Below are 17,588 nucleotides of genomic sequence, written 5' to 3' on the forward strand. Positions count from 1 at the left end.
AAATGTTTGGTTGAGAATTCTAAAATTTAATTGAAAATTCGTTCTTTTTTTATAGTAAATTAATCTTTTTGTTAAAAAAATTCATGTTTTTTATTGAAAATTCAACTTTTTGGTTGAGAATTCGTAAATTTGGTTAAAAATTCGCTTTTTTCATTCGAAAATTAATTTTTTGATTCAAAGATAGATCTTTTTTGTTGAAAATTCAACTTTTTGGTTGAGAATTCTAAAATTTTGTTAAAAAATCGTCTTTTTGACTATAAATTAACTTGCTGTTTAAAAATGCATCTTTTTTAGTTGAAAATTCAACTTTTTGGCTGAAAATTCTTGAATTTCGTTAAAAATTCGTCTTTTTGGTAGTAAATTAAATTTTTGTTTAAAAATTCAGTTTTTTCAGTTTAAAACTCAACTTTTTGATTGAGAATTCTTGAATTTTGCTAAAAATTCGCTTTTTTTGTTGTTAAAAACTAATTATTTGGCTCAAAAATTCATGTTTTTGGTTAAAAATTTAACAACTAGGTTTTAAAGTTAAACCAATTTCTTTAAAATCAAGAAAAAATATTCTTTCTTAAGAACTCTACTTTTTGGTTGATAATTCTACAATTTTATTTAAAATTCATCTTTTTGGTAGTAGATTAATTTTTCATTTAAAAAATTATGTTTTTAGTTCAAAATTCAACTTTTTGGTTGAGAATTCTTAAAATTAATCGTTTTCTTTAAAAATTGATCTTGTTGATAAAAAATTTATCAACTATGTTTTCAATCTGAACTTTCTCAAAAATGCATTTTTTGATTAGCGATGCAAAATTTTAGTTGAAAATTCATCACTCTGGTTGGAATTTGAACTGCTTTTTTGAAAATTCTTTTTTTTTTATCGAAAAGTTACTTCGGTCATTGGAAATTTACCTGTTTTTTTTTACTTTTGATAAAAAAATGGGTTAAAATTAAACTATTTTGTTAAAAAATTATATATTATTTAAAAAATTAATCTCCTTGAAAGTTTAATAATTTAGTAAAAGAATCAACCATTTGGTAAAAAATTCGTTTTTTTTATCTTTTAAAATCATTTTTAAACTATTCCATTTTCGGTTAAAAATCTACCTTCTCAGTTTAAAAATGTAATAATACCCGGATTAACCATCACATAAAATGCAATTAGGCACATTTCAACACTTATTCTGAAAATCACTTTTCTATTTTAATTGTTGATTCATTATCTCAGTAAAATCGGATTTTACCTAAGGGATACGTAACCAACCAATCGTTGGCTTTTACGAAAAATAGGCTACCTTTTCGTTCCCCTTAAGAATTAGGCTAACTTCATTTAGCTAAGTTTCCTGGCGGAATAAATAACCTATTATTTTTCGAAACATTTCCAACGAATTCAAAACTCCGGCATTTTATATCACCAGTGTGTAATGTAATTTAGGCTCCTATAGCTTTCAAGACAAGAAATCTTCAAAGTTTTTTATTTATTTTAACACTTCTACGTGTTTACTAAATTTCATAAAAAATCAAGTTAGCCCAATTTTTAGCGGTAACGAAAAGATAGCCTATTCTTCGTAGAACCCAACAAAATAATCCTGATATAAACAAGAGTATGACTCATACCTGAAAGAGACGATCACCGGGCCTCGTAGGTTGATTATTCGAGGATGGAGTACCAGCCGAATTATCATTAGTACTCTGATTGATCTGATGCGTGATGATGGCATCGATGAGACTTGCGGCAGTGAGAGTAGACGAACCATCGCCAGACTGTTGGCTTCCAGTCTGCTGCTGATTTTGCCTCGATGAAGGTTGCTGCTGCTGCTGCTGCTGCTGTTGTTGTTGCTGCTGCTGCTGCTGCTGCTGCTGCGGTTGCTGATGTCTCGAGGACTGAGGAAATCCGGATCCCATCACCCGGGAAGGCTCCCTCTCCAGATGCTGCTGGTGCTGATCCCTGTAGATTGCATGCACAATGTGACGTCTCTCGGCCTCGAATCTCTGCTGATGCTGCATCTGCTGCTGCAGCTGCTGCTGCTGATGCAGATGAGCGAGTTCCCGATCCCGGTGCTGCTGAGCCGCAATTCGATGCTCGGCAATCCGATGCTCGGCATGCTGCTGCTGCATTTCCTTCTCGCGCTGCTGCTGAACCGCGAGTCTGTGCTCCTGCTGCTGCTGCTGCTGTTGGATCTCCTTCTCGCGCTGCTGAACAGCCATCCGATGCTCCTGGTGTTCCTTCTCCCGCTGAGCAGCTGCCATTTGATGCATCTCCTTTTCGCGCTGCTGATGCACTGAAAATCGGTGATCACTGTGCTGGATTTCTTTCTCCCGCTGCTGTTGCTGTTGTTGGACAGAGAGACGATGCTCGACATGCTGCATCTCTTTTTCTCTCTGCTGAACGTGCTGGGCAAGTCTGTGCTCTTGTTGCATCTCTTTCTCTCGTTGGAGATGGTGCTGCTGCTGCTGATGCTGCTGCTGTTGTTGTTGCTGCTGCTGTTGTTGCTGCTGCTGCTGGATAGCCATACGATGTTCGTGTTGCATTTCCTTCTCGCGTTGCGCTCTTTGTTCTTCCTTCTCGCGCAAATGAGCCAGGTCTCTTTCCCTATTCAAGAAATTTTTATATTATTAGAGATTATTAAAAACCCCAGTGGACACAAAACTATGAAAATCCCAAGAACGTCCTTGGGACGTTCCTAGGACGTCCTATGTCAGGCCAATTAACGTATCTGAGACGTCCAATGTCCTAAAGATGACATAAAGACGTTTTAAGAGCATCCTCAGGATGACCAAAAGACATGTTATAAAAGACGTCTTAGGGATTTCCCAAAGACGTCTCTAGGACACCTTAATTTTTTTTGCCCACTGGAAAAGGTTTCTTCCCACAAATTGATGCTTGTAATTCCTTTGTATTTAAAAAATCAGAAACACATGTATTATGCAACTAGGAAGCAAAGTGAGAGATTCTGGCTAGTATGAAGTTTGCAGTATGAATTTTGGGTTAAAAGTTCCATTCTATGGTCAAAAATTCATATTTTTTATTCAAAATTCATCACTATGATTAAAAATTAATTTCTTTGGCTAAAACTCCGTTTCTTTTTAGTAGAAAATTAATTTTATTTAGCTGAAGCTGTAACTATTTCGCTTTTTATTGAAAGTATATATTTTTAGTTGATAAATAATTAATTTTGCTGAACTCGTTTTTTTTGTTTTGTTTACAAGTTACTTTTCTAACTGCAAATTGAATTATTCAAGCTTTGCTTTGTCAATTTATCTTTTTTAGTTGAAAATTTATATATTTTATCCTTTTTCTTAGAAAAATCATCTTTTTGGGTTTAAATTAGGAATTCAGCTGTTAAGAATTCATTTCTTTAGTCGAAACAAAAAATAATTAGTTAAAAATTCGGTTTTTTTGTTGAAAAATTCATTTTTTGGATTAATAATTCCACTGTATGGTCAAAAATTCATATTTTTTGTTGGAACTTCATCACTATAATTAAAAATTCATTTCTTTGACTAAAAACTCATTTATTTTAAGTTGAAAATTAATTTTTTTAGCTGAAGCTTTAACTATTTTTTTTTTTTGATTGAAAGTATATATTCTTGATTGAAAATTAATTAATTTTGTCAAAAACTCATTTTTTTGGTATTTCTTTTTTAAATATACTTTTCTAACTGCAAATTGAACTATTCAAGTTTTTGTTTGTAAATTTATGTTTTTTAGTTGAAAATTTACATATTTGATCTTTTTTGTAAGAAAATTTATAATTTTGGGTTTAAAATTCGAATTCTTTTGTTAAGAATTCATTTTTTTAGTTGAAAAAATATTTAGTAAAAAATTCTTTTTATTTTTTATAAAAAAACTTATCTTTTGGATTAAAAATTTCTTTTTATGGTCAAAAATTCTTATTTTTGATTGAAAATTCATTATTATGATTAGAAAATTAATTTCTTTGGTTAAAAACTCGTTTCTTTTTAGTTGAAAATTAATTTTTTTAAATTTGCAGCTGTAACTATTTCGTTTTTGATTGAAAGTATATATTTTTGGTTAGAAATTAATTAATTTTGTTGAAAACTCGTTTCTTTTTTAAATATACTAAATAATATTCCAAATTTATCTTTTTTATTTGAAAATGTACATGTTTTATCTTTTTTGTTAGAAACTTGATCTTTTTAGTTTTAAAATTCGAATTCTTTTGTTAAGAATTCATTTCTTTAGTTGAAAAAATATTTAGTTAAAAATTCGTTTTATTTTTTATAGAAAGATTATCTTTTGGATTAAAAATTTCTTTGTATGATCAAAATTTTTTATTTTTGGTTAAACATTCATCATTATGATTAAAAATTTTTTTTTTTTATCTGAAGCTGTAACTATTTCATTTTTGCTTGAAAGTTGATCTTTTTTAGTTGAAAATTACTTAACTTAGCTGAAAAACTAATTTGTTTTAATGTACTTTTCCAATTGCCAATTGAACTATTCTAATTTTTGTTTGTAAATTTAACTTTTTTAGTTGAAAATTTACATATTTTATTGAAACTGTATCTTTTTTGTCAGAAAATTCATATTTTTGCGTTTGAAATTGAATTCTTTTGTCAAGAATTCATTTCTTTAATCGAAAAAATATTTGGTTAAAAATTCGTTTTTTTTTTGTTTTGAAAAATTCCATTGTATGGTCAAAAATTCATATTATTGGTTGAAAAATCATCACCATGATTAAAAATTAATTTCTTTGGCTAAAAAATCGTTTCTTTTTTAGTTGAAAATTAATTAATTTTTTAAGCTGAAGCTGGAACTATTTTATTTTTGCTTGAGATTATATATTTTTGGTTGAAAATTAATTAATTTGGCTGAAAACTCGTTTTGTTGTTTTTTTTTTCTTGTTTGGTTTAAAATTGACTTTTATAACTGCAAATTGAACTATTCACGTTTTTATTTGAAAATGTATTTTTTTTTTAGTTGAAAATTAATTAATTTAACTGAAAACTCGTGTTTGCGAAATTAATTTCTTTGACTAAAAACTCGTTTCTTTTTAGCTGCAAATTAATTTCATTTAGCTGAAGCTGTAACTACTCCATTTTTTTTTTTAAATTTATATTATTAGTTAAAAATTAATCAATTAAATTTCGCTACGGTCTGAAGTAAATTTTCAGTTTTTTAAATTCAATTTTCCCTGATCATTTTCCGGTCCGTTGCAAAAAAAAAAAAAAAAAAAAAAAAAAAAAAAAAACACTAATGTAAATAGTTAAAATAATAAAAAAAAAAAAAAAAGAAAAAGAAAAAACTGTAAAATATGTATCTCACCTCTCCCGATCCCTCTGCTGTTGATGATGCGCAGCCGCCATTCTGTGTTCCTGCTGTATAGCCGCCAACCGATGATGCTGTTCCTGGATTCTCATCTCTTGCTCCCGGAAGGCCCGATTATTATCCACATAACGATCCGCCATAAGTCTGTCGGCCATAGTCTTGCCCAAGCCCTCGTGGCCACTCGAGCTCGTCGCCGGATGCACATGGGGATGCGGCACCGGCAAACTCGGCTGCTGGGCCGCCACATCCACCAGACTCGCGAAAGCATCAAGCGCCCCCGAGGGCTGATAGAGAATCGGCTTCTGAGTATTGTGCCTCTGTATGACTCCCTGTCGCGGCTGAGTGTGCGTCTGCGGCGGCGGTGGAGTCCCCGCATAATAGAGAGTCGAGGGCGGCTCATTCTTGACCGGCGCCTCCGCCGACGTGCTCGTTGTTCCCCGTCCGCGCGCGTGCATCTGCTGACTCGTGATGTAGTCATTCATGATAATTTGTCGCGACGACAGCTGCTGCTCTATCGTGTAGCTCGGCGGCGGTCTCGCTGGATAGGAGTTGTATTGATTGCTCGGCGTCACCACGACGCCAGGATTCTGTCCCTGGGGGACGACGTTGCCCGTCGAGACGGGCGAGTGTCGGATCGAGCGATGATAGTCGTACATGGGCGCTCGCTTGTCCACGACGAAGGGATGCACTGGCGTGCCCTGGGTAATGGATCCCGTCTCCTTGGGACCACCTTGACTCGGATTCGAGACACTGACACTGCCCGGCGGTGTCATTCGCAGAAGACCCTCGTACCTCGCGCCCGAGACTGGCGTTCCATGAGTGATTGATCCGCCCTTGTGTGCGCTGCCCATCGTGCTGAGTTTCGGCGAGAGCTTCGGATGAGGCGGTGCTGCAACCTTGGGCAGCATTTTCGGAGTGAGAGGCGCCTGAGGTCGCGGCGAGGAGACGTAGAGGGGACTTTTTGCACCGCGGCCCTGTTCCGAGTGCGAGTGAGGATGATAGTAGGCGCCGGGTGGCGGCTCGGGTCGATAGAGAGGACCCACGGGTTTGTGAGGCGGCTGGAGTGAGTTACTGTAGTCCTGGCGAGGCTTCTTGATGCTGAGATCCAGAGTTCCCTCGGTTTCGCGCAGCGCCTGTTGAACCTGCATCACGACCAGGCCCTCCTTCGGCAGTAGATCCGAGGAGGGTGGGCCTTGGCTGGGTGCTGAGGGCGGACAGGGGGTGATGGTCGCTTGCATTTGACCGATTTGCTGAGGACTGGGCACGGATCTGTGCCCGTGATGAGGACTAGAAACGACCGAGAGAGTGGCCAGACTTGATTCCCGATTCGGCGTCGCCTGGGGAATATTCGCCGAGTGTTTGTACTCCCGGACAAAGGTGATGTCGTTCCGGTGGTCCGTGTTCAGGATACTGGAAATGGTGGGTGTGCCGGAACTGATGGGAACGGAGGAGCTGCCAGTATTCGCGGGACTATTCGGGTTTCTCTTGAGTTGCATTTCGATTACGCCCAACATCAGATCCTTGACAGTGAGCGGATTCGTGTTGCTCGTCGTCGAGGGAGAATGACTGGGCGGAGGTTGTTGTTGTTGTTGTTGCTGCTGCTGCTGAGATTGTTGTTGCTGTTGTCTTGGCTGCTGTTGCTGGGACTGCTGATGCTGAGCTACTCCCGAAGTATTTGAACTGCTGGTGGTTGTCACGGTTAACACGACACTGTTGTCCACGTCGGCACCTCCCTGACCTTCGTCCGCCGTCTCCTGGAACAAGCACCGAGTCTCTATCAGATGGCCCTCTCAAATCGACGAAATTTTCATTAATTCCATTTCAGACATTCATCAATACTATTCATTCCACCAGATAAATAAGGGACTGTACTTAAATTACGTAATGTGAAGAGAGGAAGGCATTTTTTGCAAATTAGCAAAAACTCTCTCCTCAAGATTATCTTTTTAATTATAAATTTTACTATTTTATTGAAAATTTAACAATTTTCTTAAAGAGATATCCTTTTTGATTGCAATTTCAACTGGTTGAAAAATACTTTTTTTTTTTGATTCAACTCTTCGGAGACTATTAAACTTATGTTTAACATTCATATTCTTATGTTGGAAAGTCAATTGAAACCTTTTACAATGAAAATTCAAATCTGTTTTTGAACACCTGTCTTTTTTTTGTTTTAAAATTTAACTGCTTTAGCAGAAATTACAACTTTCTTGAATAACAATACAACTGTTTGGTGGCAAATTCAAGAATTTTATTGAAAAGTTATACTTTTTTGATTGATAATACTGCTGAATTGTTATTTCGTAGCAAATTTATTTCTTGTTTAAATTCAATATTTAATGTGTTGAAAAGAGAATTAAAATCTTTTCTGGATGAAAATTGAAATATCCTTTTGGAATTGCTTTTTTATTAAAAATTCAACTGCTTTAACAGAAATTACAGCTTTTTTGGATGGAAATGCAACTGTTTGGTTGAAAATTAAACTATTTTGTTTAAAATTTGTATTTTGATGTTGAAAAATTAACTGAAAATGTTTTCTGGAAGAAAGTTTAACTTAAAAAAAATTTGTCCTTTTTAATAAAAATTCTTCTGTTTAAAAGAAATTAATCTTTCTTAAATAGAAATGCATCTATTTTATAGAGAATTCAACAATTTGGTTAAAACCTAATTTTTTCTGTTTGAAAGTTCGCATATTTGGATTGAAATTTTCAATTTTTTTCGTAGAAACTTATTTTTTATTTAAACATTCATATTTTAATCGTGAAAAGTCAGCTAAAATGTTTCTTAACAGAAAATTGGACATTTGAAATTCATCTTTCTAATTCAAAAACTCATCTCTTTTAGTAGAAGTTTCATTTTTTTATATGAAAATGCAACTTTTTGGTTAAAAATTATTATTCTTTGCTTCAGCGTTCAAGTATTTTGTTTGAAAGATTTTTTTGAATAACATTTAGTTAAAAAATCTTTTTTTTTTAAGATTTATATTTTTAGTTAAAAACTCATCTCTTTGGTTGAAAGTTGAACTATTTTGTTAGAAAATTAATCTTTATTAATTGAAATGTCATGTTTGTGGGATAAAAATGCATGAGTTTGGTGAAAAATTAATTATTTGCTGAAAAATCATATTTTTTGTCTGAAAATTCAATTTTTCTAGAGAAAATTCGTCTTTCTTTTTGAAGGTTCAACAATTTAGATACCACTTAAGTTCTGTCTTGAGTGAAATTTGCATCTGAAATACTGTTTTTTATTCCATTTATAAAAGATTCAATGTTAAAAGTATTAAAAGACACACTAGTGCGAATATCACACATATATCACAGCATATATCACACATATTTAACATATATAATATTTAATATATGTGGAGTTAATCCGCTGCAGCTATGTTTGCGTAAATATCAACAAAACAAACAAACTTCAGGTGCAAATTCGCACCAGTGTACCATTTGAGGATTAACGATCAAGGGAAAACGAAAAATTAGTCAGGGAATATTCCGTTACGTAATTAAAGTACCAGGCCCTAAAATTGATTGGAGGAAAAAGTCAAGTTGGTCTTACCGTGGCAGAACTGTCGTAATCTTCCCGATTGCTACTCGGAGGTGCGCTCGATGGCAAAGGTTGAGTGGTCATAGTCGAGGTGGGTCCCAGAGAAACAACCGAGATATCCGCCGAGACTTTCTCGCCGCCTTTTTGATCTGTCGCTTGAGAAAAGGAAACTGTCAGACCGGCAGTTGTTGAGGAAGCTGTCGCTGCTGGAGTCGTGCTTGAGATCGTGTTTGCCGGACTTCCTGCACTCGCCGTATCACTCGAATCGTGAACCTGCTGAAAAAATTATTGCAACATCTTGAAAATCCTTTCACTTGGACCAACCAGGGTGTATGTCTGCGCAAATCTGAGAAAATAATTCCCTGACAATTCCAGCTTTTTTCCAGGTATCTTAAAAGCTTTGCCTAGGCATAATTTTCCACAGTACATAGAGCCATTCAAATATTTTTCAATTTTTTAAACAACAGACTCGGAATATGCATACTGTTTCACGAGTTTATTATGAATGTTTTTTTTCCTTCAGTTTTTTAAGGATTCAGTTAAAATGTTTAATTCGGAAAGATTTGACAGATAAATTTTTTAACGAAATAATTAAAATTTCATCCATGAAGAATAATTATCTACCAAAAAATATGATTTTTAAACAAAATAAATGATTTTTTAAAGAAAAAGTTGAATTTCGAACTGAAAAAAATCAGTTTTCAACCAAAAATGTGATAATTCAATTTATGGTGAAAAAAATTAATTTTGCAAACAAAAAATTTCAGTCGAAGAATTTTTAACTAAAATTATGCAGCTTCAACTCGATTATATGATATTTAAACGAAAAAGATCAATTTTTAACAAAAGTTTCACTTTCAACCAAAATTAAATTTTCAGTTATAAGAGAATTAATTTTATACAAAAAAAAGGCAAATTTTTAACCAAAGTGATGAATTTTCAACTAAAATAATGAATTTTCAAACCGGAATAAATGAATTTTAAATCAAAAGGATTAATTTTCAAACAAGAAGATTAATTTTAAAACAAAAAGAAATAATTTTTTAACAAAGCGTCCATTTTTCTACAAAATACAGAAATTTTCAACCAGTGATTAATTTTCAACTAAAATAATAAAACTTAACTGGAATAAATAAATTAAAATTTTTTTAAACAAAAAATTAAGTTTTTACCGGAAGCGTCAATTTTTCAACAAATAAATAAATTTTTAACGAAAAAGTTGAATTTTCATCTAAGAAATAGGCAAATTTTCAAAAATACAGTTGAATATTTAACTAAAGAAAAAAAAACAGTTACCAAATAAAAATGTAATAATTAAATCTTCGGTCAAAAAGATTAACTTGCGAAAAAAAAATATCTACAAAAAAATGAATTTTTCACCAAATATGTGGATTTTCAACCAAATAGTTTAATTTTGAATTGAAAAAAAGTATTTTTCAACAGAAAATGAAAGTTAAATTTTTAGTTAAAAAACAAATTTATTGTCAAAAAAAATTATAAATTTTCAACTAGAATACCAGAATGAATTTTTAATCAAAGTTATGAATCTTCAACTAAAATAGTTCAATTTTCAACCATTTTTCAACAAAAATTGAAAAAAGAATGTTTAACAAAAAAAAAAAAAAATTGTACCTAAAATTATAGAATATTTAACTGGAATAGTATTTTCAGTTTAAGAAACAAATTATTTTCACCCAAAAAAGAAACAAATGTGCAATAAAATAGCTCATTTTTCAACTGGAAATTATGATTTTTTAACTAAAATTATGAATCTTCAACTAAAATAGTTTAATTTTCAAACATTTTTCAACAAAAATTGAATAAAAAAAAGAATGTTTCACCAAAAAAAAAACCATTTTTACCTAAAATTGTGAAATATTTAACTGAAATATTATTTTCATTTTCAGTTTAAGAAAAAAATGTGTTTCAACCAAAAAAGAAACAAATGTTCAATAAAATTTCTAATTTTTCAACCAGAAAAATTAATTTATAATTAAAATTATAAATCTTGAATAAAAAAGAATAATTTTTAACAAAATAATTTATTTTTCAACCAAGTAAATTTATTTCTAACCTGAAAGATGAATTTTCAATTAAAATTATGAATATTTAACTGGAATACTTGACTTTTTAACGCAATTGTTTAAATTTGAACTAGAAAAGATCAATTTTTTCACCCAAAATGGAACGCTTACATTTTCAGTTGACAAAAATTAACATTCAACCAAACTGATGAATTTTCAATTAAAATTATAAATCTTGAACTAGAATATTTGAATTTTATACCTACCAAAAAGATGAATTTTCAACAAATAAAATTAATTTTCTACAAAAAGACGAAATTTCCACAAATTACATGAATTAAAAAAAAATAGTTTAATTTTTAAATAAAAATATTAATTTTCAACCATATAGTTGAATTTTTCGTTAAAAAACCAATTTTTAACCAAAAAATTGTATTTTCAGACAAATAATTCAATTTTCTACTATTAATAGTAAAATTTTTAGATGAAAAATTGATTTTCAACAAAATAGTTACATTTTTAAAGAGATGAATTTTGAATAAAAATTTTAAAGCTTCAAACAAAATTAATTTTTAACAAAATAGTTTCGCTTTTAAACGCAAGTAGTTGAATTTTCAAGAACAAAAAAAAAGGTAAATTCCAAACGAAAAATGTAAAAAAAAAAATTATATTTTAATTCAGAATTCTTTCCTCTTCGAAATACTATACTTCTGCTAAAAAAATTACTTGAATTACTTTCTTTTTATAAATTTCGCAATAGGGATCTTTAAACTCCTTTCTTTTTAAAATCCCATTTTTAATTCTTTAACAAAAATTCCCGTTCTAGGTGAAGACTTTTCTCAATTGACCAAAATTATTTAAATAATGAAGGCCTGAAGTTTGCTACCTTCAGAAGTAAATTCTCGGTCAGGTCGCCACCCTATTTAAAAAAAAAAAAAAAAAAAAAAAAAAAAACCCCGAAATTTCCAGGTTTTCCAGGTAAAATTTGTAAATGAATAATAAATAAATTTGGGTAAACTTACAGCAATTTCGTCGCAACTACTAGTGCTGCTGCCACTTTCCTCTTCGTCGGTGAGACAAGGCCTACGCTCTTCGCCGAGAGACTGATAATACTCAGCGACCACCTGGTCGAGAGCGTGCTTTCTTCGATAGGTAAAATAGTAGCTTTTGCACTGATGGTTCGTCTTTTCCGGAATTTGTTCCGAGACCTTGGGCCAATTTGTCCCATGCTCGCGAAGCGCCCTTCTGAGTTGCTCGAGTTCCTCCTCGGTCCACTGTCCGATCGCGGAATCGTTACCCTCCTCGGAAGCGTCGGCTCCACCGGACAAATGAGGCGCCAGGCGTCGCGATATCCGATTGAAACAGGTCGAACAGCACTTGGTTGCATTGTTAGGTATCTCTGAAATTCAAAATCATTTATTAGAATTCCTGATCCGGGCGCATCCCGGCTTTTTTCCGGCTCTCGAACACTTTTCACGGTCCATCAAATTAATACTATATTCAAATTCTAGAGCCAAACATTTTTCCATTTAAGTAATAAAAACTGAGCTGCAAATTAGAGGGAGTCAAAGTGGAACTCTTACATTTTAAACTTTTAAACCTTGAAGGGCATACTGGGTGTAAAACACCCAGAGATTTATTTGCGCTTTAACAAAACGTACTAAATTCAAGGAAATGGAACATATGGCGCCAGATTAACAAATGACATGAAACCCTAATTTTTCTATGTCATTTTCACATCGTTTTGATTTTTATAATTTTTATACGCAGTTTAAGATCGATAAAATATTCTAATTTCGTAAAGTACGGTGTTTCATTTTTCATTGAATTGAAGATTATCAAAAACTTAAAAAGTTATGAATTTTAGAGTGAAAGAAGGCATTTTTTAGATAGATTAAACATCATTAATTGATTTTCTTGTAAAAAACTATCCAATACCGTCAGCACAGCAAACGTTTGAATACCTCTGGGTGTTTAAAACCCAGTACGCTTTTTATGTAATTTTACAAAAGTGTGCCCTTTAAGGAATAAGACTGAAGGTTAAAAGTTTTTTGGTTTAAAAATGTTGAATTCAAATGCAAAACTTTTATAAATTATAGAGTTCAAAGATTCAGATTCGGTTTCAAAATTTCAATTTCAAAATTATTCAATACATTTTAAAAATTTCAAAATATCATTTTAAGCAATTTTAATCTGGAAACATTAAAAATTGATTCCATTTTTTTGATAAACTGAACACTTTTCAAACTATTTTGAATCCATAAAATGCATCATTTAAAAAAAATTCAAATTTTTAAGAAACTTTTTTTTTAATCCTGCCAAATTGAACAAATTTCCTTAAAATTTTCCATATTGATTTTTAATCATTTTGTGAATCTTTCTAAATATTTTTAAATATTTCCTCAAAAGCACCGAAATTTCAGCACGAATAGCTAGATTTTGTCGGTACACGTAGACACGTCATTTAAATTATTTGAAATCATTTTAAATTAATTTGGAATTTGTTGAAAACTTATAAATATTTCTTCAATAATTTGGCTTACAAATTAATTTTTTTTTATCAGAAAAAATAAAACTTGCAACGTTCGAAGAGTTTTCTTGTTTGAATTTCAATATTTAATTTATAAATATGTACTGATTTTAAATGAACAGTCAGATATTTCTAAATATTGCGCAATTGTTCTTTTTCTAATTTGAAAATTTTCAAATTGAATGGTTTAAAAATGGAATATTTTAAACTGAAATTATATTTGAAAATTAATACAAACCTTTGATTATAAATATATTGCGGAATCTTTTTGTACAGTCAATTATTATTAAATTTTTCATTCTTGAAGTAAAATTCAATTTTTAAAATCATGAATTTATTTATATTCGCAGTTGATCAACTAAAAATGTTTTTTATACAAAATCTTGGATTTTAAACCCTTCTAATTTTTAATTTTTAAGCCTTTAAAACTCCATTTAAAAATTCTTTAAATTTAAAATATTATTTAAAAAACGGTTAAAATCAAAATTGGACAACATTTTTATTTTGCAAATTTTGTTAAATCCCCGGTCAAAAAACAAATTCACTGTCATTTTCCGGGTTTTCCCGGTCTTTTTATATACCAGTTATTAAATTTTGAACTAGAAAAGGTCAATTTTTTATTCAAAATGGAACGGTAAAATTTTCAGTTTAAAAAACCATTTTCTATTAAAAAACAAAAACAAATGTTTAATAAAGTAGCTCATTTTTCAACCAAAGAAATAAATTTTTAATAGTTTTTTACAAAAGAATTTATTTTCAACCAACAAATTTTTTTTAAAACAAAATACGTGAATTTTCAACGATATAAATTTTGAACTAGAAAAAGTCTACTTTTCACCCAAAGTAGAACGGTTAAATTTTCAGTTAAAAAATTTAACTTTCAACCAAACTGATTAATATTTTCGAATAAACTGATGAATTTTCAACCAGTAAGATTGATTTTGTATTAAAAAAAGACGAATTTTTCACAAAATCACACAAATCTTCAAACAAAAATAGTTTAATTTTTAAATAAAATATAATAATTTTCAACCTAATAGTTGCATTTTCATCCAAATAAGATACAATTTTAACCAAAAATAGAACAGTTGAATCTTCCTTACAAAATCTAGTTCTTAACCAAAAAAAAAAAAGATCGTATTTTTAGAAAAATACTTAAATTATCTACTGGAATAGTTACATTTTTAGTTGAAAAATTGATTTTGCACAAGGAAGTTACATTTTCAAAAAGAGATTAATTTACAATTAAAATGACAAATCTTCCAACAAAAAAATTAATTTTTAACAAAAGAATTTATTTTTTAAACCACAAATTTTTTTTTGTGAAAAAAATAGACGTGAGTTTTCAACAAACTGAATGAATTTTCAATTAAAAAAGACAAATTTACATACAAATTATAAAATTTTGAACTAAAAAAGGCTACTTTTCACCCAAAGTAGAACGGTTAAATTTTCAGTTAAAATATTTAACTTTCAACCAAACTGATTAATATTTTCGACTAAAATGATGACTCTTCAACCAGTAGGATTAATTTTCTACAAAAAAAGACGAACTTTCCACAAATCTTCAAACAAAAATAGTTTAATGTTTAAAATAAAAAAAGTATCAATTTTCAACCAAATAGTTTAATTTTCATAGAAAAAAGATAAAATATCAATAAAGAAACAATAAAAAAAAAAAACCAAAACCAATAACATCTAAAATTATCAAAAATAGAATAGTTGAATTTTCCATTCAACATCTAATTCTTAATACAAAAAAATTTGAATTTTCAGAAAAATAGTTAAATTTCCTACTGGAATAGTTGATAGTTGAAAAATTGATTATCAACAAAGTAGTTAAACTTTGTTTCAAAAGAGATGAATTTTCAATTAAAACGATAAATCTTCAAAGAAAAAATTAATTTTTAACAAAAGAGTTTAGTTTTTAACCGCAACTATTTAAATTTTCAATAAAATAAAGTTAAATTCCAAACGCAAAATGTAAAAAATGTATATTCTAATTCACAAATATTTCCTTTTTTTAAATAATACCTCTACTCTCTTTTTCTAAAATTTGGAATAAGGAATTTTTAAATTGTGACGAATTTGATTTGGATCAGATTTGTTCAAACTCCTTTCTTCCAAACCCCAGTTTGAATTCTTAAAAAAAAAAACTCCCGTTCTGCGTGAACTTACATTTTAAATGAATAAAATTCTCAGTTCTTTAATTGAATTCCCGGTCATTAAAATTCCTGGCCATCAGGCAAAACTTACGAAATTCTTTGATGACGGGTTCCCGAATTTCGGGTGGGAGTTCGAGCCACTTGACAGGCAGCGCCCGGAGTCTTTTCACTCTGTTCTTGGTATTGGCATTGTTCAGATTTGGACAGCCAGGAAGAGGACACGTGATGTAACGTCCTCGCACAGCCTTGCACCTGCAGGTGTTGCAAACACGAGCACCAGGTGCGACCTGTTCTTCCTTTAATCCATATTGAGAAGCCTGACTTCTCGAAAGTGGTCGACTTTGATTTCCACCTTCAACAGTGCTCTGACAAATCGCGCAGCTGTGAGCTCCCAACTGTCTCGTACCACCTTCTGCAAAATAAAACAACTCTCCAATCAGAAAAGTCCTGAAAAAAATATTCAAAATTTCAAATAGAAACTTCTAGCAGGACGTCTACTCAAATCTTGAACAAAAAATTCCCTGACAATTTTTCCTGGGATTTTCCAGGTAACCCTAAGCTCCAGGTATATTTTTTTCAAATACGGAGCAACTGACACGGAATATGGACACATTTGGCGAGTTACTTATAGATAATGTATTTTTTTGCAGTTCCGATAGATTCAATTAAAACGTTTAATTTAGATTTTAGACAGCCTTGACAAATTTAATTACAAGATATTCCTAAAGATATTAGCATGACCGATTAATTATGTTATGAAATAATAAGAAGAACATAATTAATCATTTCTTGAATTTGTCTCTAGTCCATGAATTTTAATAATAATTCAAACCGACTTTTATTGTATCTTCTTATATTTAAAATTCAGTGCATATTTAGGTATCTATATTAAATTCAATTTAAACCACGTCAAAATCTTTTAAAAAAAAGAATACTCAGCCCAATAGTTCAATAGATCAATTTTCAACTAAAAAGATCAATTTTCAACTAAAAAGATGAATTTTCAAAAAAGAAGATAAATTTTCCCCCTAAAAAGACCATTTTTAGACAAAATACTTGAATTTTCAATGAAATAGATCAATTTTCAACCCTATAATTGAATTTTTAGCTAAAAAAATTAATTTTCAACCTAATTAATGAATTTTCAACTATAAAGATTAATTTTCTACAAAAAAAAAACAAGAATTTTTTACAAAGTAGATAAATTTTCGAACAACTAGTTTAATTGCTAAATAAAAACTATCAATTTTAAACCTAATATTTGATTTTTCATCTAAAAAATATGAATTTCCGACCAAAAATAGAATGGACAACTTTTCTGTTAAAAATGTAATTCTTAAAAAATAACATATTTTCAGCAAAACAGTTCAATTTTCTACTTGAATTGTTATATTTTTTTGTTAAAAAGGATGATTTTCAAAAATGTAGTTGCATTTTCAACCATAGATGAATTTTCAATTATCATGACGAATGATGTAAGAAAAAAGAATTAATTTTTAATAAATGAGTTTAACTTTCCACGTAGTTCATTTTTTAAATAAAAATAAAACCTAATAAGCACACTTAAATGCCTTACGACTGTAGGTAAAGTAGAAATAAATTTTCCAAATTGACATAAATGATTTGAATAATGAAAACTCAGTGAAAACAATGGATTTTTAACCAAGGAAAAAGAAAATTTCAACAAAGAAGTTAAATTTTTGATAAAAATACAATAGTTAAATTTTCAGTTTAAAAAATTAATTTTCGATTCAAATGATGAATTTTCAACAAAAACGATGAATTTTTAACTGAAATAGTTACATTTTTAGCAAAATAGTTAAATTTTCAACTAAGTAATACCAATTTTTAACCCTATAATTAAATTGTTAACTAAAAAAATTAATTTTGAATTAAAAATTCAATAGTTCAATTTTCAGTTTAAAAATTAATTTTTAACCTAATTGATGAATTTTCAACTAAAATGAGTCATCTTCAACTAAAATAGTTGAATTTTAAAGAAAAAAGATGAATTTGTAATTAAAATGATGAATCTTAAA

At 30.2% G+C, this 17,588-nt stretch overlaps 1 protein-coding gene across 6 annotated transcripts in view; it reads right to left on the bottom strand.

Annotated features, from left to right (window-relative positions):
• LOC117173353 overlaps window positions 1–17,588 on the bottom strand; it is a 136,213-nt gene that overhangs the window by 7,928 nt on the left and 110,697 nt on the right. For 3 of the 6 annotated variants that reach the window (XM_033361858.1, XM_033361855.1, XM_033361859.1), the window contains 5 exons: window positions 15,641–15,961; window positions 11,877–12,253; window positions 8,843–9,106; window positions 5,282–7,038; window positions 1,609–2,584 (listed from right to left, as the gene is read on the bottom strand). In XM_033361858.1, coding sequence (XP_033217749.1) covers window positions 1,609–2,584; window positions 5,282–7,038; window positions 8,843–9,106; window positions 11,877–12,253; window positions 15,641–15,961 — 3,695 coding nt within the window. The remainder of the gene's footprint in view (window positions 1–1,608; window positions 2,585–5,281; window positions 7,039–8,842; window positions 9,107–11,876; window positions 12,254–15,640; window positions 15,962–17,588) is intronic. The other 3 variants (XM_033361860.1, XM_033361856.1, XM_033361857.1) reach the window with 2 other exon arrangements.

Source organism: Belonocnema kinseyi, chromosome 5 (assembly GCF_010883055.1).
Source record: "Belonocnema kinseyi isolate 2016_QV_RU_SX_M_011 chromosome 5, B_treatae_v1, whole genome shotgun sequence".
Lineage (NCBI taxonomy): Eukaryota > Metazoa > Arthropoda > Insecta > Hymenoptera > Cynipidae > Belonocnema > Belonocnema kinseyi.